The sequence below is a fragment of the Suillus fuscotomentosus genome (assembly GCF_016647785.1).
Source record: "Suillus fuscotomentosus strain FC203 chromosome Unknown F5891scaffold_26, whole genome shotgun sequence".
Classification (NCBI taxonomy): Eukaryota; Fungi; Basidiomycota; class Agaricomycetes; order Boletales; family Suillaceae; genus Suillus; species Suillus fuscotomentosus.
In genome coordinates, this window is record NW_024539538.1 from 439,050 (window position 1) to 460,176 (window position 21,127).

The following is a 21,127-nucleotide window of genomic DNA, read 5'->3' on the forward strand; positions in this document are numbered from 1 at the left end:
TTTCTATCGCTGTGCAATGTACGGTGGGCGCCGGGACGTAAGAAGTTCATCAGACCAGCGTGTTTGTCTGAATCCCAGAGGCTAGAAGCTTGATGGAGAAAAACGGGCAGAACACATTTGGCTGATCGGCTGAGGCATCAACTACCCGCGGATTCAAATATTTGAATGCCGCGCAGCCCTCACCGTTTTTGGACAGTCTTCTGACCTTCTTTGACGGATGCCGGAGATGACACAGAAGTGGAGAGGACTGCACAAGGAGACTCTTGGGATGCGAATGTACATTCGCTTGGAGCGTGAATCGCGTGAAATTAGCAGAAAGCAGCATGTCGTCCCACGAGCGACGAAACGGCTAGTCCAGTGGAGAGGCTGGCAAGTTACTATGGTAGATGATCATGCCATGGGCAAGACCTTGGGAAGAAAATGTAGGTCTAGGAGCCAGCTAGTCCCCCCTAGATCGTCAGACTATAAACCAATAAGCATAATCGTTCATTTTCAGTAGTAACTTAGTAAGGACAACAGTGCTGCGGTAGCATATGCAACCCGCCATGTCCATAGACATTCAAGTTGCAACTGCACAATCCTCCACACACTATCAGAGTAGCGGTGACGATCCAAGGCTGAGGGTACTTACAAATTATTCTGCATGTCTTGATGTAGTGACTATTCAATCAGTCTTATTATGCGCCAGCCGGGAGAAACTCGAGTAAAAATGCCAGCGGGAGAGATGGGGCACTGCGCGAGAACACAGCGGACTAAGCGAGTGGCGGGTAGGCAGGTAGACATGAAGCATGAAGTTGGACAAGGAAAAAACGGTTAGCCTGAGCATGCCAGCCAACCTAAAAATACCCTTCACCTGACTTACTTAAGTCGTCCGATATAGGTACATGAAACAGTACCTTCTGCCGTAAGGTGGGCCGGAATAAGCCGCAGGTCATAGGGGCCCTTACAAGGCTTAAACCTTGGGCACGATAGGTGGGGAGAATAGACGTTCAGCATCCTCACATCACACAATTCCAATGGAACGTATCCTCCTGTTCTCTCGCTATGCTAGTTCCATACATGGAGGATAATTACAAGAACACACTTTTGTGGACTGTGAAACACGGTATCTCGAATGCTGCAGGAAATGATATGATGTACAAGTGGCAATGATGATGGTGATGGGGGTTGTGATGAGATGCACCACATGACTGGTCCTGATTCTAAGACCCCGCAATGTTCTGAAAAAGATGAAAAGACGAACGTAAACACACTTAGTTCACGCATCAAAAACCTCTTGTGCTCCCAAACTGATCATAAACCATGTCCCGCAGCCTCACCCACACGCGTGACTCGGCACCAGCAGCTGACTGTTCCATTTCCGACACCTTCCGTTCCGTTTCTACGAGTCGACGCTTCAAGTTATGAACTTCATCCCTCTCGGTCTCAAGCAATCGGAGGGCGTCACGAGAACGGGTCTCAGCTTGTCTGACAGACAGGTCAGTGCGTTCCTGGCGCTTCTTCGCAGCAGCAAGGTCGGCTTCAATTGTAGACTTGGCTATGCGCGTGAGTCGGAGCTCATCCTCTAGAGCTAGAATACGAGTAGAAGCGGGAGCAGTGGGGACGCCTGATGTTTGTTTGGACATAGAAATAGGTAGGATGTTGTTGGCGGTGGAAAGCTTTTGGGCGTGATCTGCAAAAGCTAGTCCTAGGGCGTTCACATCTGTACTAGTATTTCCTGAATTGGAAGAAATAAAGTCGTTTTTCGTTCCGTATATTGTACGAAAAAGTTCTTGAGCAGCGGTTGCATGTGCTATCCTCTCTTCGGGAGATGAAGAATCGCGGCTTATGTCCAGCTGACAGGCTGCGAGAACGAGAATGGCAGATCGTAAGACAGCGGCGTCGTGAGCTGTGGTGTTGACGTCTATGGGTGTAAATACGGAAGGTGCGGGAGATTTCGCTAGCGATGAGGAAGCCTGATGGAAGGGACCTTTGAGAGCCGTTAGTGCCCAACATAATTAGTGATAATTCCAGGATAATAATTTCACCATTTTCTTTGTTTTTGCCAGTCAAAACACCGCCCGCACGAGTAGCAGGGGCATGCTTGCCAAGCAAGGCCCTAATCACCTTGCAAGCTGCACGAGAACGGCCAGTCCGCCTGTAGTGTGCTGCGGCAACAAGATATGCGCCAGGTTCGCTCTGAGTTGCTCCAAGCAATGTGATAGGACCAATAGGGTCATCAGGAAGTAGGTTCAAGTCGTAACTCAACGGGTGCCCGTGGTGTAAGAGAGAAAGCCTCTCCGGTCCAAAAGTGAAGGGAATTGGTCGAAGCTCAGCTGTAGAAGATTCTGGCAAAGGCAGGGAAATGGGTGCAATGGATACAGGAGTTGGGGGAAGTACTTGCTGAATTGGTGTCGCGGGAACCTTGTTCTTGGCAAGCACCGGATTGCATGAAGGAGTAATGCTCAAATCGATGCTGTCTAGAAAGCTATCCACGGACTGTACAGATGGCATGCCTTGCGATGCAGGGTGCTGTGCATCACGACAGGCACTTACAGATCCAGAACATCCATTATTCAGGGAGGGTAAAGACGTTTTTTCTTTACCCTTGTCGTCAGAAGCGCGGCGATCAGAAGATTTGGTGATATGGAACGAGGGGCCTTTGCTGTCCTTGTGGTTGTTGAGTGCAGGGGAGCTGCTACGGTGGTGCTCCTTACGATGGGAAGGAGCGCGCCAAAGGCCAGACCGTGCATAGCGGTCAGTAATGAAGGCATCATCATCATGACGCAGCCTCTGGGCAAGACACATCCTGTCTCCGTCATTGGAATCCTTGCGTTCACGTGCTTCCGTGGACCGCTTGCGCTTCTTACAGACCACTCCTTCCGCTCGTGATGTTGACTTTTTTACTAGGCTTCTATAGGGCCTTGGTGGAAGGTGGTCCGCAGCGGGTCGCGATGATGAGCGCTCTAACGGGGAAGGCGACGCGGGGCTGGTTGCGCGATTTTTAGTCATCACGGTTTCGGTCACTAGAGATATTTAAAATTTTAACGCGTCGAATATGGTCTTTCGACGCGTCAAGGATATCAGAATTATCGTAGCGATGATCAGATAGATAGAGAGAGACTTACAGATCTTGGGACAAGTAAAATGAGGGTGTCCTACGCGGGACTTGCGCGGGGCGCGATAGCCTCTAGTACTATGATACAAGACTAAATCCCAGTTCCGTACAAATAAGAGAGAGAGAAAGAGGGGAGAACGAAGTGAACAAGTGAGTCGGTCGATCTTTATGGCCACTGATAGAAATGAATTGTGAAAGGATAAGGAATCGCAATTGCGTTGGATGTATTTGAACAGAAGGCGCAACCAGGCTTCTCTTATGGAATCTTCCGCGGCTTTACGTATCCTAATTAGGCGCGCACAAGTGCTCGACGTCGTTCAACAACACCTCCACCTGAGTACCAGTGTCAGCTTGCACTGTCCGGTCCAAATATTGCACCAGGCCAGATGGTGATTGTATTTCCAAAACATACAATACCGCCATGCCAACAGATGCACAATACCGCTGTGAGTATCCTGCCTATTTATATAGGAGTGAGGTAGAAAAAATAGTCACCTCAGGCTGGGCAGGCATTATAGAATGGACAAGTGAGACAGCCGGAACTATTTCTTTATGACAAAAACAATGGTCACTATTGCATATAGCTAGCGCGCTCAAGCTAAAAGAATTTTGACCTACTACTTATGGACGAGACATTGTCGGAAACCATGATGGTTGCGTAGTGTTGCCCCCAACATGCACCTATGCTGCACAGGATTTATTGCATCCGAAAAAAGTTGTGGAATCCTGGTGTCAACCTGGTGTCCGTCACACCAACTGTGGACAATATAAAGCAGATGAGTCTCAGTGAACTGCGCAGCAGGCTCACTTTTTTTTTTAATTCTCCCCCGGTAATCTTTTAACTATTTTTCTTCCCTTCATTCAATAACTCAATCCTTGAAAACTCACGATGTTCTTCAACTTTGCAATTCTTCTAGCTGGCGCTGGTTTCGCCGTTGCTCAATCGTACGTTAGAGCAAAGTTTTTTTGGGGAAGACTGGGCTGATATTTTTTGTGTTCAGGGGACTCTCTTCGCAGTGCCAGAGTGCACTACTTAACATTTCAACCTCGCCCAGTGCCGCATGTTTGAATCCATCAGGGCTTATCTCGCTCGTTATCACGAACTCAAACTCAAGTTCGATTATTCCTGGTGTCAACACCTGGATTTCGGGCTTGTGCACTCAAGCCGCCTGTAGTAACTCGACCCTCCAAACTGTCGTAACAGATGTCATTTCGGGATGTTCTACTGATCTCTCGAGTCTTGGAGTAATTACCACCGATCCCACTGCTATTGTCACATCCATTCAGGCCTATTACCCTACTGTTCGACAGCTTTTGTGTTTGACAGAGTGAGTTGAGCAACTACCATTTACTTTTCCCTTTTTTCTAATCAATTTTTTAGCATTTTGTTGACCACTCATTGTGTTCCTGAGGTGCTCACGGGCATACAGTCTGCCACGACGACTCTTTCGCTAAATAGCATAATCACACTTGTCACAAAATTGGTATCCGGTCGGAGCACTGGAATTCCCTCGAGTGCTGTCTGCACCAATTGCACTAAGGCTGCCTATACCGTCCTTAGTCAGGGTCTTCCTGCAATTGCTACCGCCGCTCAAAGTTCATTCTCATCCGAATGTGGTGCCAACTACACAAGTAATTTTGGTTTCATTTTATTTCGTCAAGGCGCTCACATCCTCTGGCAGATGGTCAGATGCCTTCTAGTATTCAGGCGACAGCAGGCAATTCCTCGTCAACAACTAGCAGTAGTGGTGCTATTGCGCTTTCTGTTGGTAGTCTCAACATGGGTGCTGCTGCTGTTGCAGCCGTCGCAGCCGCCTTTGCAATCTTTGCTTAACTTTTACTTTTGTAACGGACTTATGAAGTTATTTGGACTGTTGAGCAACTTGGTGAATTATTTACAATCATGAACATCATACCGATATTGTTTGTGCTCGTAGAGTACATTGTCAATGTACCGATCTCGATCTCTTGCAATCAAAGCAGGGGAAATTGGGAAGCCTAATGAGGAATTACGTCAGCCTCCATACATCTGAACTCGAGGGTTCAGACAGTTGTTCCCATACGCTGCGATCCAAGACCTTGCTCACTGAGCCAACGAGTAATCTCTCTGACTGACATATAGTCGGTCGATGTCCACGATGCAGACAAGCACACCTCGCTCGCCGCGCTTTGACCTTCCTCCTGCACCTGTTTATACCACTTCCAATACAGCTGACAACGGCCTTGCGGAGTGGACGAGCAAGATCAAGGCAATGCAACGCCAGGTCAACGCGGATGATGAGGCAGAGCAACGTCGTCTCGAGGAAGAAATCGTGCGGGCACGACTTGCGAGGATGAGACGAAGTACATCAGGCATGAGCGGTGATTTCGGCGTCGGCATGCATGGCATTGATCTGGGTCGGTATCTCTTGGCGTGGACACTTCCATATTCTCTAACTTGTAGATGATTGCATAGGCAAGTTACAGGAATCATCATCTAGTGTCACTCCTTCGCCAAATGATCTGCCTGCGGGCAACACTACCAGTGCACCTGCCTCAGAGAAGCCACCTCGAACTATACCTTCACATAAACCAGCAGTGTCATCTAATACCACGCCCAAGAGAGTCCATATGTCATTGGCTGCATTTATGGGTGGGTCGACTGCTGCCGGCCCTCGATTGAAACGCCACGAGCCACAACAGGATGCCACTGTTGTGCATGATGGGCGCAAGGATCATGGTCCCGTACATCCAATATTCGGAAGAAATGGAATCGCTATGCCGGGGATGGTCAAAGGAGATGCACAACCTTCTGCAGCTGCCACATTTCCACCTTCAGCTGGCACACCTGTTCGTGCATTTCCCACTTCCACACCAGATGTCGTGAGATCCCGTACTACGAGTACTTCCTCGGTCGCCCGTCGATATGTGGAACAACTTGAAAGCCAGCCGCAGTCTCTGAACCCAGGACTTGCAAGGCCAGGCATTCGGGAGCGCAGGATAAGCACTCCCGCGGGCAACATTTCAGCACAGCTGAGAGTAGATACGCCACACTCGCCTTCATACCGTTTGTCTCAGAACTATGGTACCAGAGCTGCTGTGGTTCCACCAAGTTCCCTCGTTGACTCTCGGTCGAAAACCCCCATCACTGCGGAGATGCGCCCCAAGACACCTGTTACTGAAACTCGTGTGAAGACTCCCAATCCTGAATCTGTCCGTGCTAAGACGGTGACAGAATCTGTATACTCCAAGACGCCTAATCCTGAACATACTCGGACGAAGACCCCCAATGCTGAGCCCAATCGTGCAAAAACGCCTGATGCAGATTCTGGTCGCACGAAGAGCCCAATCTATACACGTTCAAATTCCTCTCAGCCCTCTTGGACACCTAGACAACAGTCTACTCCAATTCCATCTGTCACTCCAACGTCCCCTGTGCGGCAGACTTACTCCCCACAGCCATCACGCGGGGTCTCCCCTGCCTTTCTGTGTCCGCCTGCCAATTCATCTACCAAGGATCCAACGCCAAGTATCAGTCGGCTGCAGGGTCGCGGTTTTGTGCAGAGTGTTGTTCAAGCCAGTGGACGCCTCGAATCAGCAGCAGGAGCCGCGAGGAGGGAGAGCACATTTGGATCCCCAAGTCAAGCTGCCAGCGAAACGCGAGATAAGAGTGCTAGAAGAGCAAGTGTCTTAGACCGTTGGCAGCCTGCAATGAATAATACTGGAACACCATCACTGCCCCCACAGTCCCCATTCCCGGTAAACCGCGGAAGGACACCAGAAGCCAGGCAGGCAGAAGTGAAAACGCACGACACGGAATTTTCTTCAAAGAGCGCTGTATCCATTCCCACCCTTCCGAAAACGCCATCTGGGAAGACCAGTGCTCTTCCTGAGAGCGCGAATAATAACTTAGGGTCCTCCACCACGATGATTGCATACATCAAGCCAACCAAGACTGGTGATGATCCAGTCGTTCGCAATGTTGATGAACTCGGGGTGAAAGCGGACGGGAGTGAGGCGAGGACGCGTGTATCTTCGTCTCCTAACAAGCCACTGAGTCATGTGCGTGCTCTCCGGTAATGCTTAACGCATCGATGGTTGATGGATTTTTTCTTTATATCCACATTTTTTGATATCTTGGTTTCGTTTAATGGTATATGATGGTTTTTAATCGGAATACGCACTCTTTTTGCCGTGATTCGATTTTTCTTTGTTTGCCGGCTTCTGAATTACTAGCCAACCAAGGATAGAGCGAAGAAACCTCGCAAAACAGGTGGTTCTGCACATGTTGCCTCTCCTGAAGGACAGCCTCTTGATGTAAAAGCCACTTTACCACAACCGATTGCGGTAGAATCGATCACCTCAACAAAAAACACTCAATTGCTTCCAATTGCTCCCACCCAGCCAATGATACGATCTCGATCGAAACCTCAGTCACAGCTTCCACTGACGATCGCACCATCCAACACCACTGGCCGTGTCACAGACCGCTGGACAGAACCGACATTGATTGGTGTAAAGCCTATTGCATCCTCAAATTCTACTGCAGGCCAGCCTCCCCCGAGTCAGAAACCGCAGGGTACGGTGGGAAGACTGGCTCTGCCAGGCCTAGCGGCTGCACCAGAAACTGCAGAGAAAGTGAAGGAGAAACCTCCTCTTGGAAAGGAGCGCGCGGTCTCACCTTCGCTAGCGAAACATGGCCGCACTCCTAACACAGGGAATCGTGCCACCGTCATGGACGTTGCGCAAGCTTTGAGTGGGGCCCAGCAGGGAAACGATTGCGCGCTGAGTCCACTTGCTCCTAGCATTCTGAGTTCTCAGGCTGAGAAGAGGAAGCCGAGTATTGAGAAATACTCCTCTTTTATGATGCCACCGCTGAAGGAAGTGAAGACCCCTGTGTCGTCTCCAGCAGGAACATTGGCAAAATCATTTGGGGAGGCTTTACTGGATTCCAAACTCGTCGGTGAAAGCTCCAAAAGTAGTCTGGGAGTCAAGCCAACTATCCAGCGCACTGCGTCCAGTTCATCTCTAGTGTTCGATGTCGTGCACATCGGTGAGTTGAGCTACATTGTTTTAGTAATTACTGATTCGATTATTCTGACAGATCACACGAACGAGTCCCTGCCAAGTGTCGATGTGGATGCTCTGTTGAAATCTGTTCCTCCAACGTTTAGCGCTGACCCGAATATTCACACCATTTCTGTTGAGACTTTATCCATCAATAACGGCACCGCGACTCCCGTCCTGCGCGATATTCATATTCTCTACGATACGGAGGTGTTGGTGATTGTACACCGCGGAAAGGCCCGTGACGGTGGGCTTGTTTCCATGAAGGTTTGGTGCTGGCATGGGAAACAATGCCGATTTGGCGAGAGAGAGCAGAAGAAGGCAGATGAGCTTGCAAGACGGTATGGATCAGCTCTGGTGAGGATATGTCTTTAAGGGAAGAATTATATATAAAATATAGGAATGACTTCCAGGAAACAGTGTTCCAACGACACGAACCTCCAGAACTTGTTCATGTTCTGGGAGGAAAGATTGCCATCCGGCAGGTCGGTATCATAATACCTCATGATGCTGTTGTTATGCTGTTACGTTAATACCCATTCCCTAGGGCACTCGCACGCACTGGACTTCTGAAAATACAGCAATGCACGTGGTGCGCTCGAGCGGGGAACACATATATATCGACGAATTGGATTTGGTATGCTGCTCGCATGAACAGACCTGGGACAACGTTGAACTCCTGATTACAGAGCATCCGAAACCTGTGTTCAGGCTATAGCTACTGTGTCTCTATCCTTGACCAGATTTATGTTTGGCATGGTTGTGGGTCAACTCCGAAGGAACGCAATGCTGCCCGAGATTACGCACAGGTCTCCGCCGCGAAAGGGACTTCTATCAAGGAACTTCGAGAAGGTGACAATGATGTAGATGACGAGATGTTCTGGATGGTCCTTGGTGACTCTGGGGATTACGCCAAGGCAGACTATTGGAGATTTAGAAATGCTTCTGCTCCCAGTGATCCTCGATGCTGGATCGTGGATGCTACAGTCGAAGGCGACCCGGTATGCTGTTTGATGACATGCGGTTGGCTTGCACCTGACATGGATGCAGATTCGTGCTGTTGCATTGATATCGGCAGAGACTATACTTCAGCAATCAGTGTACATTATCGACTGCTCTTTGGAATTCTTTGTCCTGGTTGGAAAACATGCACGTTCCAAACGTTCCGATATCTCTCTAGCAATTCAGACCGTCATGGTAAGCATCATGTCTGCTGTGAAAAAATCACCCACATGATTTCATATGTTAGGCTATGGCGAAGAAGGTGGCAATATCTAAACCCTTCTATCCGACCATCCATGTACTTGTAATACCTACGCAACTTCCTCTGGACATGCGGCATGCCTTCCGCGATCTTGATGAGTCTCAAGTGGTACTGTCTTCTCTCTTCGAGCATCCGGCCTGCTCTGATCTTTTGCACTAGAATGGAGGCTTCGTCCCCGATCACATGAATATCCTTTCGACTACCGAGGCGATTGAGCATGTTAGTGTCTTTTCATGGCATGCTAGTTCTTCTTCAATGTTGCTCACTGACTGCCTTTCTGAAATAGCTGCGCACTTCATCTTGGGAGAAAGCAGCATTGCGAGATCAGAATATGCTTCCTTTGGGTCTTGACGCAGCTCCTGTACTGTCATCTTGATATATGCGCAAGTGACAGTTTTTCTGACGCTAGATATGAATAATTGGAATGATCTATAGAGTAGTTTTTACCTTGTTTTTACCCATACTTTCTTGCTGCAATCATTCGGTGCCTGTCCTCCAGCGATCACCTTCTTTTTGGATTTACAAGAAGATCACTTACGATAATTAGACGCACGGGATCATGCTGCTCTTATCGACCGATTGACGACCATGCCGGTATCACTGCTAAATGTAAGTTATAGGCGGAAATGCATTCTGGCCTGCAGGCGAATTGAGTGTGAATATTCTTAATAGAACCTGGGAACGAGCCGACTGTCTTCCATCACTTGAATTAAGATGCCACCTGTTTCACCCAATCTAACCAGGTCGGAATATGTTTTGGGAGATAAAGGGGAGACCATTTGAGTCTTTGCATGTTGGCCAGACTCCGAATTCCGCACTGGTTCCGCGGAAGCAATTCATATTTCGTAATCTTAGCGCTCGTATTTAAGCGCTCGCCAAATTAGAACAAAGCATTTCTCGTGGAACCTTTGTGAACCGTGGTAAGCTTTCCATTTCCTTATTCTTTTGTGTCCACAAGTATATAGCTGCACCAAGTACAATGATGATTAACTTGCACTTCCAGCTTGCAGTCCTTTATACTACCCTCGAGCTCTCAGCTCGCATCCAACGCTCACCTTCAACCATACATTCTAACAACACACTCTTTACAACATGACACGTGCTCTTTCCGTCCTCGGGTTGCTGCTCCTTCTGTCTCTGAATCTCGTTTCTTCCCGCCACGTTTCTCGAAGCTGCCATCCTCATAGCAGCAGGTCTGGTAGTGATTCCAGTACCCATCCGTTGTCTGGGGTCATTTCTGTGGGTAGTGCACCTCCGGCACCCGCTACGAACACCAACGGCGGCTCCTCCCCCTGTTTCCCGTCTGAGGGTTTCATCATGCCGTCTAGTGTTCCCAGCTCGATCGATGGTTGGTGGTGTTCTCCAAATACCGAATATGCATTCCTTGGATTCAGTTATGAAGTAACTGCTTGTGCGACCATTGTTTCTCCTGACGCTCGTGAACTGATGTAACTTCAGGCCAGTCTATAAGCAAGCTCAACAGTGACTTTGCTGACATCAAGAACACCTTTGGATCGAGATATGTCCGTCTTTACGGCGCTTGTGATAGAGACGGTTTCTAGTAATGCAATTATCAGTTCTAGTTGTTTCCGAGCTGACTGGTTTTTATCTCAGTGATGATATTGTCAGCGCTGCATGGACCACAGGTCTAGGCGTTCATGCTCTGATTTGGGTGAGACTTTTTCAATGGGAATGGTAGTTATGATTATAACAGTTTTTGTGGCACATAGTTTGGATTCGATGGAGGCGATCAGTGGATGACTCGCCGTGATTCGCTGGTTTCTTCGCTCACCAACAACCCCAAGGCCAAGTTCGTCACTCGAGGCGTCCAATTCGGTTCCGAGCCTCTGTTTGATGACGTACTACCGCATTCGCAACTAGCAGCGGAGGTCACGTCTTTGAAATCCAAGCTCTCTGGCGTCGGGATTCCTGTCACTGTCAGCGAACTCGCATACGGATACCAGGAGCGTGGCGGCGCTCAAGACGTCCTTGATGCTATCGACTTTATCAATATTCATATGCTCCCTTTTTTCTCGGCCCTTGCAACGTTTGGTGCTGCTGCATGGCCGCTCGTTAAGACTGACATGAACTGGTTTATTGAACATGGCAATGGCAAGAAGATGTACTTTGATGAGGTATGTCTGTCCTAGTCGGGTGCAATTTTTTTCTTTGCTAAGGCGTCCCACTTTCCAGAATGGTTGGCCCTCCGTCACATCGCCTGGCGTTCAGCCTAATACCATTCTTGCCCAGTGCTCGGTAGCTAACGAGGAGGTCAGTCGCATCATGAAATTTAACGTCTTTGGTAGTCTAATGAACTTGACACAGGGCTACTTTTCTATGCTCGATAGCCATTGCGAGGATCTCAAACTCGGCCCTCAGGGTGGTATCGGTTGGTTCGCCCATATCTACAGCGACGACCAGGAGCCTGGCTATGGCATATACGATGATGCTGGGAACAAGAAATTCCCCTTCAAGCCTCGCACGTCTTGTTAGCCGGAATCTCGCATCTCAACCTACATATTTGGACATTCATTTACTCATTCATTCGTTTATTATATATGGCACAAGGCATTGTTCATTCAGTTAATAGGAAGGGAACGGCAGATCTACTTACTACACTCCACCTAAATTCTCATTACGGAATGAGATCGACATCCTGTAACATTATCACAATTATACCTATTGCAATGGAACGTGTTAAGATTCCACTTTACAGTACGGTGGAAGAATACCCAGTGTAACAATATATCCAGCAGAATCTAGTTCAAATCTCAGCCATACCACTTGCCTCCCAATCTCGTCTTAGCTGCCGGTCTTTGGGGTATCATAGACTCAGTGATCTCAAAAACTTCTATAGCACGCTGTTTACCAGATGAAGTGAGTGCGAACCAACAAAATGGGGTGTCTTACCCTCCATGTAGCCATGTCAAACTCCATAACTATTTGGTGACACGTTACCCCGTCCGCGCGATCTTGTGCACTAGGTGCTTCGCATAAGACTGCAAATGTTGAGTGTACGGCCGATAGACTCAAAGAGACGATGCTCACATATGATTGGTTCTCCGTTATCGTCGATTTCGAGGGCACAAAGCCCGTCTCGGATGAGGAAAGAGAGGTAAAATATGTTTTCAACAGATTGTGCGAAGTCATTGGGGTTGATTACAAAGCGGAAGAGGTTCACAGCACCAGACTCCTCAAGAATTTCTCTAACCTATGAGGAGGTTCATTCAATGCACTAAGGGGCTCTTACAAACCTACCTTGATTACGTTCTTCGTGGTTTCGTTCTCTGATCGCTGGATGTCTTCTTCTTTGATCTCCTGAGGTCTGCGCTCTTCTTCTTTGCTCTTCTCAAGCTTTGCACGTTTGACCTGGGCGCGTTTTTTTTGTTCTACTGAAAGAGGTCCAAGCCTGTAGTGGGCTGAGTGCGAAGTCTGATTTGTTTGGGAATAACCGACATAAATCCCATTACTGGGACCCTTCTGCTCTTTGCCAGTGCTCTTCGACCAATTTTCTCCCAGTCCATCACGGAGTCACCGATGTCATCTAGTTCCGAAGCATCGTCTGCAAGTTCGTGCCTGCCACCCATAAATATAGCAAGTTTGGAGACGAAGTCATCAACGTCGAAGGCGGCAGAGCCAAGTTTCATTGCGCGGGCCTTCTGCGCACTAATACTTGATACATTCCGAAGTACAGTGGAATCAAGTGTAGCCTCGGTCGGATTTTTCACTGAAAGTGTCTTCCATTGCACGAACCAGGGAAACGAAAGGAGGACACACCTTTTTGGAACAGTTCATCGGCTTCTTCGACGTGTTCAACGAGTTCAGCAGCCATTATGTCTTGTGGTCGAAGTTGATCTTTTGCAGAAAGACCATGATAATAAGCTTCTAGCTCATGCGGAGTAGCGCCGGCCACGGACCTCCTGTCCTCTTTTCAAGAGCACGATATTTTTTCCGGATGTCACGTTTTTCAGCGGCATCCTGGTCTGGGTCATATGGGAGACTACTTGGACTGCCCATGCGCACGTTCGGGTCGAAATGAACCATTTCTTGAAGCTTCCGCTGCTGTATTCGGGTGTGGTAGAAAACAAGAGGCGCGTATCACGTAATCAGTGGCGCGTCGCGTCGCGGCGACCGCGCCAAAGCCGCGTAAACAGTGACTTCAATTAATTGCAAGGCTTTGTGTTCTGCCACTACGACGCCACTTAGAAGTCAGAAGCCAGTACAACGCGTTCATAAGATACCTACGCAGGTTACCGTCAATGGTACCGCCAAAGCATTCTATCGATGTGAGCATTATTATTGTCTATTGTGCTGAGAACACGGGGCTTATAGGAGCTTAGTATAGTAGAAGCACCCGGTCGGTGTGCAAGGGCCCCGCTCCTTGTAGTGGCTCCCCAATTCCAGTCGGAGGATTGAGATATGGGCAACTTGTTCCAGGAGAATATGGTGAAACAGTCGCCTGGCGTCACTGGTAAGTAGTACTTCTATTTGCTGTTTACCGAATGTCTTTGCTGACCATAAAATTTCAAAGGGGATGTGTCACTCCAGATATCTTGAGAAGCCTTGCAGTAGTGGACCAAAGCACAATCATCGGCTTTGGCAGCATTCGGTAAGAAGTCCTCTACGACATGCACGTTTAGTTTGTTCTAACTTTCCCAGTCCGGAGGATCAGACCAAGGTCCGGCGAGCGATTGCGAACCAACGAGTGGATCCAGCGGACGTTCCCCTGACTGCCAAAGTAACTACCTCTGCTGCTGCTCATGCTACACCTTCCACCTCCCAGGCACCTGCTCGCAGTCAGAAAAAGCGCAAAGCTACATTTGAGCAGGCAGCGCCGACAAACTCTCAGCTAAGCTCTGTAAAGCCGGTTATACGGGCCACTTGCAGTCCCATCGTGTACGATGTTGACGAGGATGATGACGAGGATGAGGTCATCTTGATTGAATCTGACCCTGTAGATGTCTTGTATTGCACCTTGAGTTCCAGTATTGTCGGTGTCCAATATTACAAAGGTGATTTTTTCTGCAGATTTTCTTCACATATGCATTCATTCATGTGGCGTTCCAAGGTCTCGTTGGTGCTGGCGAGGAAGTCACGCTAATTAGAGAGCCGCAAAATAAATACGACAGGTATCTATAGCAAATTATCGATATCGAGCTGAAGGCTAATACTGCTCCAGGAATGCCATTGAGGTCCGGAATATTGGGGGTAATAAGGTCGGGCATGTACCCAAGCAGACGGCTGCGAAGCTTGCCCCTCTTTTGGATCGTGGCGCGATTACTGTTGAAGGTGTGATGCACGAAGGAAACTGTAAGTCTTCTGCATATAATATACCATATAGGCAAGATTCCAATGAAAAACAGTGTCTGGATTTAGCTACTCACTCTCCATGTGAGAATTTGTAACATCGCATGTATCGGAAGGATGCTCACTATTCACAGGACACTGAAGATTTATGGACCATCTGACAAGAGGGACCAGCTTGAGCCCCAGTTAATTTGGGCTACTCCTCGTCAGCGCGGGTTTCCGCCTCGGGGAGTAGGAGGCGCGACTAAACAAGTATCATCTACTGCATATGCAGTCGCAGCTGGGCCTTCGGCAGCAAGTTCATCGTCCACATCTCAGCCGTCGTCAAGCCAAAGGCACGGAGCCAAAGCAACGCAATCAAAGTCCCAGCAGGAGGCTATTAAAAAGCAGCAAGAGGCCGTTAGAAAACATCAAGAAGCTCTGCAGAATGCAGCTGAGCTGAAACAGATGTTGGGCGGTCTAGAGAAAGTAGACGATGAGGGAAGACGTGCCTCTCTCCTGGATGCGTTATGTTCTGTCGACGATATTCTCAATCTTCCGGTCCATCCCGCTCCCCCTGGCATCGCCAATGGTGATCTGGTTGTTGATTTGCTCAGGCACCAGGTAGGTGGAAGTCGCTTGTGTTTTTCATCTACTTGATTCTCGCATGCAGAGCCAAGCGCTGCAGTGGTGTATTGATCATGAATACCCGTCTTTACCAGCTAAGGAGTCCGACAGGCCGGTTCAATTTTGGCAGTACAGAAAAATTGGCTCGGAGGTGTGTTAATCTTGCTTTTTCTAAACTTTCAGTCATTCATTCAGTCATATCAGCCCCACTACTTCAACAGTTGAGTATGTGACATTGTTTGCTGTACTTTGCTCAACAATGTGGGTAGTCGCAACGAAAACTCCTCAAGAGATATCATCACCTCCTCTGCTCGGCCGTGGCGCCATCCTAGCAGATAGCATGGGGCTGGTCAGTAGGACTTTCAAACACTTAGAGGTGATATTAAGCTTGCACGCAGGGGAAAACGCTTTCCATGCTAGCTCTCATTCTTGCAACTCAGAAGGACGTTCCCACTGATCATTCGAAGAGCACACTTATTGGTGACGTCTTTTGTTTTCTCATTTGAGGGTCTTTCTGCTGATTAAGGATACCAGTTGCTCCACTTTCGGTCATATCCAACTGGGAGAAACAGATTGAAGAACATTGCGTCAGAGGTGCAATCTCATGTTGCACCTATTATGGTGCAACACGCGACATGACACCTCAACAACTCTCGCAGTATGATGTTGTCATCACTACATACCAGACGGTCACTGGAGAATCCGACGTTTCTGCAACTGCCGTTGGTCATGGACCATCTAAGAAGAAAAAGAAGGTTGAAAGGGCGCTGTTCGACGTGAAGTGGAAGGTGAGTGGATAATGACATGAACATAAGCTATAACCTATCTACTCTCTGTTGTTCAATTAGCGAGTCATTCTTGACGAAGGACACACGATTCGTAATCCGAAGACGAAGATGGCTAAAGCTGTTTGTAGACTCACGGCCCAACGCAGATGGGTGTTGTCTGGCACTCCCATCGTGAGTGTATAAATTTTGGATGCCAAATAGCTCACCTACAATCCCGTCTTTTTTAGATCAATTCTCCAAGGGTGTGTTTTCCAAAGATATGGTAGAAGAAAAATGACTTGACCGCAAATGCCTGCAGGATCTTGGGTCTATCTTGACCTTCCTTCAGATTTGTCGTCCACTCGACAAGGAGGACTTCTATAAGCGCTTGCTCCTACGTCCTTTGAAAGATGGAGATCCCTCCGGTGCAGAGCTGCTGCGAGTGAGTAGTTACTACCCTATGTCGAATTTTACTGATTACTACGGCTATAGGCTCTGATGAGTCACGCCTGTATTCGTCGCACAAAGGAGGTAAGGTACTACAGATTACAGACGGACAGTTCTGATTGAACCTGGATTTTGTAGATGCAAGACAAATTTGGAAGGCCACTTGTGCCTTTACCTCCGGTAGTGACGACTGTTGTTCGCTCCAAAATGTACGATGGTTCTAATTTCTCTGTTAGGTCGACATTACTGTCATTCCAGTTCCATTGGGAGATGAAGCACGAGTACGTTTTGTCTGCTGTTGCAATATCGGTCACACTCAATGTCATATAGGCTCTCTATGATGCTATTGGTTCAATCTCTCAGCAACGAGTGGAGAAGTTCATGAACCAACAAGGAGGGATGACCACTGCGGTACGTATTCCCCGATCGCAAGGCCAATTGTGTTGACCTGGGTTCTCCTTATAGTTCACGACAAACGTCCTTAGTATGCTAACACGGCTACGACAAGTAGTTCTGCACCCAGGCCTTCTTCCTCCAAACTACTTGGAACAACTTCGTGCTACAGAGGATAATGAAGAAACTGCAGGTGTCGCTCTCCCGGTTACTCAGGATCAGAGGCGCCTGCTGCAGAGTCTCCTCGCCAAAGCTATTGAAGACAGTGAAGAGTGTCCTATTTGCTTCGACGTCCTAAACGACCCAAGGATCACGGCTTGTTCCCATTCTTTCTGTTTCGCATGGTCAGGATTCGTGATAGTGCTTGACAGCAACAGTATTCTGATTTAATTTCAAAGCATTTCTGAAGTGATAGCCAGAGACCCGAAATGTCCTATGGTACAGCTATGTCTATGGCAGTCTTCAGTTCACTGACATATCTTCAGGATCGTCGTACCATTGGGATGGGCGATTTAATAGAACCACCACCTCCCACTGAACTTACTCAACTGCCGGTCCGTTATGATGAGAACGAAACTCATGATAGCACACTGCGATCCGGATCGTCTGCAAAGATTGATCAATTGATCCACCTCCTCCAACTCATCCCTAGCGACCAGAAGAGCCTTGTTTTTTCCCAGTTTACTTCATTCCTGGATAAGGTGCGCCTGAAACTTCAAGGTATTGCAATCATGCTCATGTTACTGCATCCAGATCGGCGAGGCCTTTGAGGAGCATGGGTATGATCTCATTACTGATCGCTTCTCCAATTAATGTTAATTGCGTCGTAGCATTCCATATGTGCGGTTCGATGGCCAGCTGTCAGCTAAGCGACGGAAAGAAGTCCTTGAGCAGTTCTCTATTCCACTTGAAACTGAAGGGGATCTGGTCGACATCGAGACTTCCCTTCCGCCACGCAGAAGACGTACCTCGACACAAACAACTTTCGTGGAAGAGGATGTCCTTCTGGGGGACGATGATTCCAGCTTCATCGTAGATGATGCTGACGATGACACTGACGACTTTCAGGAGGACATCTCTACCATGGCAAAGAAAGGCAAGGGAAAGTTGAAGCCCAAGAATAAGGGTAAAGCGAAAGCAACATACGGCCCATCAACTAGCCAGAAAGCTAAATTCGATGGCTCCTCTTTTGGAAGCAAGATTCCCAGAGTGATGTTGATTTCTTTGAAAGCTGGATCACTGGGTCTGAACCTAACTGCTGCCAATAATGTCTTTTTGTAAGTGATGTATTTTTATCGCTGCAACTTCAAACTTATTCGGTATCGTAGGATGGACCCGTGCGTTTCCTTATCATAGTTAATTCCAACGAACTGACCTTAACCCACTTGTATTAGCTGGTGGCAGGCAAGTTCTTCAGTCTCCCCTTCCGCAGCAACTACTTGACGTACACAACAGGAGGGTATTGAAAGTCAAGCAATCGACAGATGCAATCGGTGAGCTGCAGCACATGTCTTCTCCCATTGACCGAACTAACTTGAAGAAGTATTGGACAAAAGCGACCAGTTCACGTTTACCAGCTGATCGCCGAGAATACTGTCGAATCCAAAGTGCGTTCGCCGAATTAAATGTTCTATCTTACTGAAATTTCCATCAGGTCATCGAGATACAAGAGAGAAAGAAGCTTCTGATTCAACAGGCAAGTGTTAATGACCGCTTTCTAGTTATGGCACACCTCACTAATCGCACGTTTAGGCGTTTGCTGGAACCAAGCGTACGGAGACTCCAAGACAAAAGAAAGAAGCTAGATTGCAAGGTACGTGTCTCGTCACTGACAACAAGACAGACTTTAGAGTAAGTTTTTCTAGACATCCTCGAATTGATGGGTGGCATCCGCCAGCAACAAGCTTGATGGGCTTGAGTTATTTCGCCTGTAAATCATTGTCTATATCCACGATGCCAATAATTTCGCCCTCGGAACGTTATTACGAACACCTAATAGTTGAAACAGTGCTTATCGCCTATTATAGGACAATAGATGGAAGATGTAAAAGTGGAAGAAAGGTGCTGTAGCTGTGAGAGGTACAGATTGATTTGTTGTGTATTACATAACCTTTGTAGTTGCTTCCTCAAGGTCTCATCAATTCGCTCGCAGTTGCAATGAACCAAACAATCAATGTAGTTTATGTAGTCGTGTAGTGATAGGTTTCTGTAAGAACAGTTTTGTACACTAATGAACAACGGTAGGAAGCGGACTGCTACACAACTCGTTTGCTCCCTCGATGAGAACGCGAGAGCTTTCCCCGGATCCAGGACTAGTCGGAGAAGCTAACTCAATCTCTTGGGTAAGCCGATTTTGACCTTGCGGAGTCTCAAGATCATAGGTGCTAACCGCAGAATAAAGTGTTGACGGACCCTCTCTGGCACCGAAAGAGTCTCTGAGTGGGAACGAGTCCAATAGACGCAAGCCGTCAGAATCAGACACCGCTGAATTAAGGTCCAGCACCATCCGACATCCAAGGATGATTTCAATGACAGCTGCGAACCCCTCTGGAGCTTCGAACCAGCTAAACTGTTGTTGTTGTTAAAGTCAGTCATGAATCAAAAGCAGTTTGCGGCAGGACCAGACCTACCCCTAGCCCTTGCCAGATTCCCGTATTTACAACGTTCGCAATGAGTATGCTATCGGGTGCGGTCACTACAATGGATTGCAGATATAATTGGCTCTACTCACCAGAGAAAGTAATGGAGGTTGCCATACACGAGAGCATCGACAAGGTCTTTTCTCTCCATGCGGAAGATGTTGAAGCCAAATCTACCGCGTTTGAACCCGATCCTTCCTGCAAGCACGAATAGAAATGTTCCAAAAACAATATCGGGCAACCACACGTAAGCAAGCACAGGCGGCGCGTGCGTGACGGCACAGATTCTAATATTTGGTAACGGCCTATTTGTATCTGGAAAATGTCAAATTTGGAGCAATTGTGCGGATGAGTGGATACTCGCTGGTATTCTCGGCCATGCCTATTCCTAAAAAGATAGACATGACTATAACCTCAATCGTAAATCCGACCGCCATCGCAATCAGGACCGCTAGAGATCGGCGGTATAGAGCGTACACTCGGAGCTGCAGTATGACTGAACAAAGGTCAGCGATTTCATCTAAAGACATGAAACATGTCTCACGTTGAACTGCCCAAAGAATGCAGAAACTGGGCCACCCTTGAATGTTGAGGAATAATGAACCTGAATGGCCTTATAAGACTTGGCATCATAGCTGGAAATTCCTGCTCACAGCTAATGATATTGTTTCAGTGTTAAGGTAGGGTGAACAGCTGATACGATAACGATGTTCGTAATACAACTTACAACTAAAAGGTGTTCAGTTCTCATAAATGGAATAAGAAGAAACATACCTCTTTAGAAGTGTGTTTGCTCATAAATGCTGAAAAGGACGTCATTCTGCGATGATTCGAGACTAAGATAAACGTTGACTACCTGAAGCAGAGAGACTACACAGAATGTCAGCGATTGTATTATTCGTTTTGGACAAGCAAGAACTCACAATATGAGTGCGCCGCCACCAAATCTCACCTAACTGACATTCAAAGGCATTCTACAAGTATGAGCGCAATCTTACAATGATATATAATATGTTGGAAAATTTCATCGGCCGTCTCTACGATAGTATTCTTGAGCAAGTCAAATCCTGCATATGTTTGATGAAGACGGACCCATATAAATTCAACCTGTAAGAAATGAGACAGTCGAACCCACATGATGACGGAGATCGCACCTCTCGATCGAGCGTGAGCACTAGCCGAAATCATCAGTACGGACTGGTCTTGATACACACCCTGAGACGTACAGTAATCATAACAGAAAATGATACAAGGACACACTATGATATACCAAAAAAAGTAAGTCAGAATGTCGACCAAAGCACGTCTAATACTCACATTGGCAGACACGAGTAACCCACACATTGTGAGCGGCAAGCGCAAAAGCTTGCGCATCATAATTTGCGAGATCTGGATTGTATGACATGGTCGATATTTTCTGAAGGGTCCAAGCCTTGTTGAAAAGACCTGACTCAATTCACGGGGAAGAAATGACAAGGGACGTTGGTGGTCCTGGAGAAAGGTTCGAAACGAGTTCGATTGGATACATGAACGCCAGGGCAAATTTAAGCAGGCCATCATG

The 21,127-nt window shown here is 47.7% G+C and overlaps 7 protein-coding genes across 7 annotated transcripts; 4 read left to right on the forward strand and 3 right to left on the reverse strand.

Annotated features, from left to right (window-relative positions):
• Positions 1-951: 951 nt before the first annotated feature.
• Positions 952-3,187, reverse strand: F5891DRAFT_300871 (uncharacterized protein). Its single transcript, XM_041371261.1, has 3 exons — positions 3,108-3,187; positions 2,028-3,042; positions 952-1,969 (listed from the first exon to the last, which is right to left on the reverse strand). The coding sequence occupies exons 2-3, from the start codon at positions 2,989-2,991 to the stop codon at positions 1,266-1,268; spliced, it is 1,668 nt and encodes a 555-aa protein (XP_041226195.1). The 5' UTR covers positions 2,992-3,042; positions 3,108-3,187; the 3' UTR covers positions 952-1,265.
• A 611-nt stretch (positions 3,188-3,798) lies between these two features.
• Positions 3,799-5,128, forward strand: F5891DRAFT_300899 (uncharacterized protein). The gene is made up of 4 exons (XM_041371262.1): positions 3,799-4,042; positions 4,099-4,425; positions 4,479-4,729; positions 4,780-5,128. The coding sequence occupies exons 1-4, from the start codon at positions 3,987-3,989 to the stop codon at positions 4,929-4,931; spliced, it is 786 nt and encodes a 261-aa protein (XP_041226196.1). The 5' UTR covers positions 3,799-3,986; the 3' UTR covers positions 4,932-5,128.
• Positions 5,129-5,235: 107 nt separating this feature from the next.
• Positions 5,236-9,783, forward strand: F5891DRAFT_951765 (uncharacterized protein; the record flags this gene model as incomplete). The annotated part of the gene is made up of 12 exons (XM_041375067.1): positions 5,236-5,469; positions 5,558-6,289; positions 6,374-7,138; positions 7,313-8,057; positions 8,109-8,500; positions 8,557-8,628; positions 8,691-8,780; positions 8,833-9,144; positions 9,194-9,340; positions 9,393-9,515; positions 9,567-9,626; positions 9,694-9,783. The coding sequence occupies 12 exons, from the start codon at positions 5,236-5,238 to the stop codon at positions 9,781-9,783; spliced, it is 3,762 nt and encodes a 1,253-aa protein (XP_041226197.1).
• Positions 9,784-10,724: 941 nt separating this feature from the next.
• Positions 10,725-11,900, forward strand: F5891DRAFT_951937 (glycoside hydrolase superfamily; the record flags this gene model as incomplete). Its single annotated transcript, XM_041375080.1, has 6 exons — positions 10,725-10,818; positions 10,866-10,968; positions 11,022-11,079; positions 11,138-11,542; positions 11,601-11,678; positions 11,733-11,900. The coding sequence occupies 6 exons, from the start codon at positions 10,725-10,727 to the stop codon at positions 11,898-11,900; spliced, it is 906 nt and encodes a 301-aa protein (XP_041226198.1).
• Positions 11,733-13,451, reverse strand: F5891DRAFT_1226191 (Nse4 C-terminal-domain-containing protein; the record flags this gene model as incomplete). Its single annotated transcript, XM_041369505.1, has 7 exons — positions 11,733-12,268; positions 12,318-12,406; positions 12,456-12,618; positions 12,666-12,816; positions 12,864-13,134; positions 13,185-13,262; positions 13,325-13,451. 7 exons carry the CDS (start codon positions 13,449-13,451, stop codon positions 12,179-12,181), a joined length of 969 nt encoding a protein of 322 aa, XP_041226199.1. The 3' UTR covers positions 11,733-12,178.
• A 134-nt stretch (positions 13,452-13,585) lies between these two features.
• On the forward strand, positions 13,586-18,782 carry F5891DRAFT_1145631 (SNF2 family N-terminal domain-containing protein; the record flags this gene model as incomplete). Its single annotated transcript, XM_041365008.1, has 30 exons — positions 13,586-13,693; positions 13,748-13,878; positions 13,939-14,016; positions 14,067-14,419; positions 14,476-14,536; positions 14,587-14,717; positions 14,771-14,798; positions 14,849-15,317; positions 15,367-15,471; positions 15,525-15,540; positions 15,590-15,669; positions 15,719-15,800; positions 15,855-16,108; positions 16,169-16,279; positions 16,336-16,350; positions 16,407-16,529; positions 16,580-16,618; positions 16,673-16,714; positions 16,771-16,815; positions 16,865-16,945; positions 17,000-17,271; positions 17,326-17,365; positions 17,413-17,628; positions 17,681-17,706; positions 17,758-18,204; positions 18,256-18,264; positions 18,322-18,343; positions 18,383-18,420; positions 18,471-18,534; positions 18,582-18,782. The coding sequence occupies exons 1-30, from the start codon at positions 13,667-13,669 to the stop codon at positions 18,780-18,782; spliced, it is 3,606 nt and encodes a 1,201-aa protein (XP_041226200.1). The 5' UTR covers positions 13,586-13,666.
• Positions 18,783-18,790: 8 nt separating this feature from the next.
• F5891DRAFT_1032935 (uncharacterized protein) lies at positions 18,791-20,675 on the reverse strand. Its single transcript, XM_041361686.1, has 10 exons — positions 20,659-20,675; positions 20,565-20,603; positions 20,490-20,518; positions 20,423-20,436; positions 20,331-20,369; positions 20,111-20,170; positions 19,931-20,062; positions 19,659-19,881; positions 19,558-19,606; positions 18,791-19,496 (listed from the first exon to the last, which is right to left on the reverse strand). Exons 2-10 carry the CDS (start codon positions 20,592-20,594, stop codon positions 19,155-19,157), a joined length of 918 nt encoding a protein of 305 aa, XP_041226201.1. The 5' UTR covers positions 20,595-20,603; positions 20,659-20,675; the 3' UTR covers positions 18,791-19,154.
• Between the last annotated feature and the right edge of the window lie 452 nt (positions 20,676-21,127).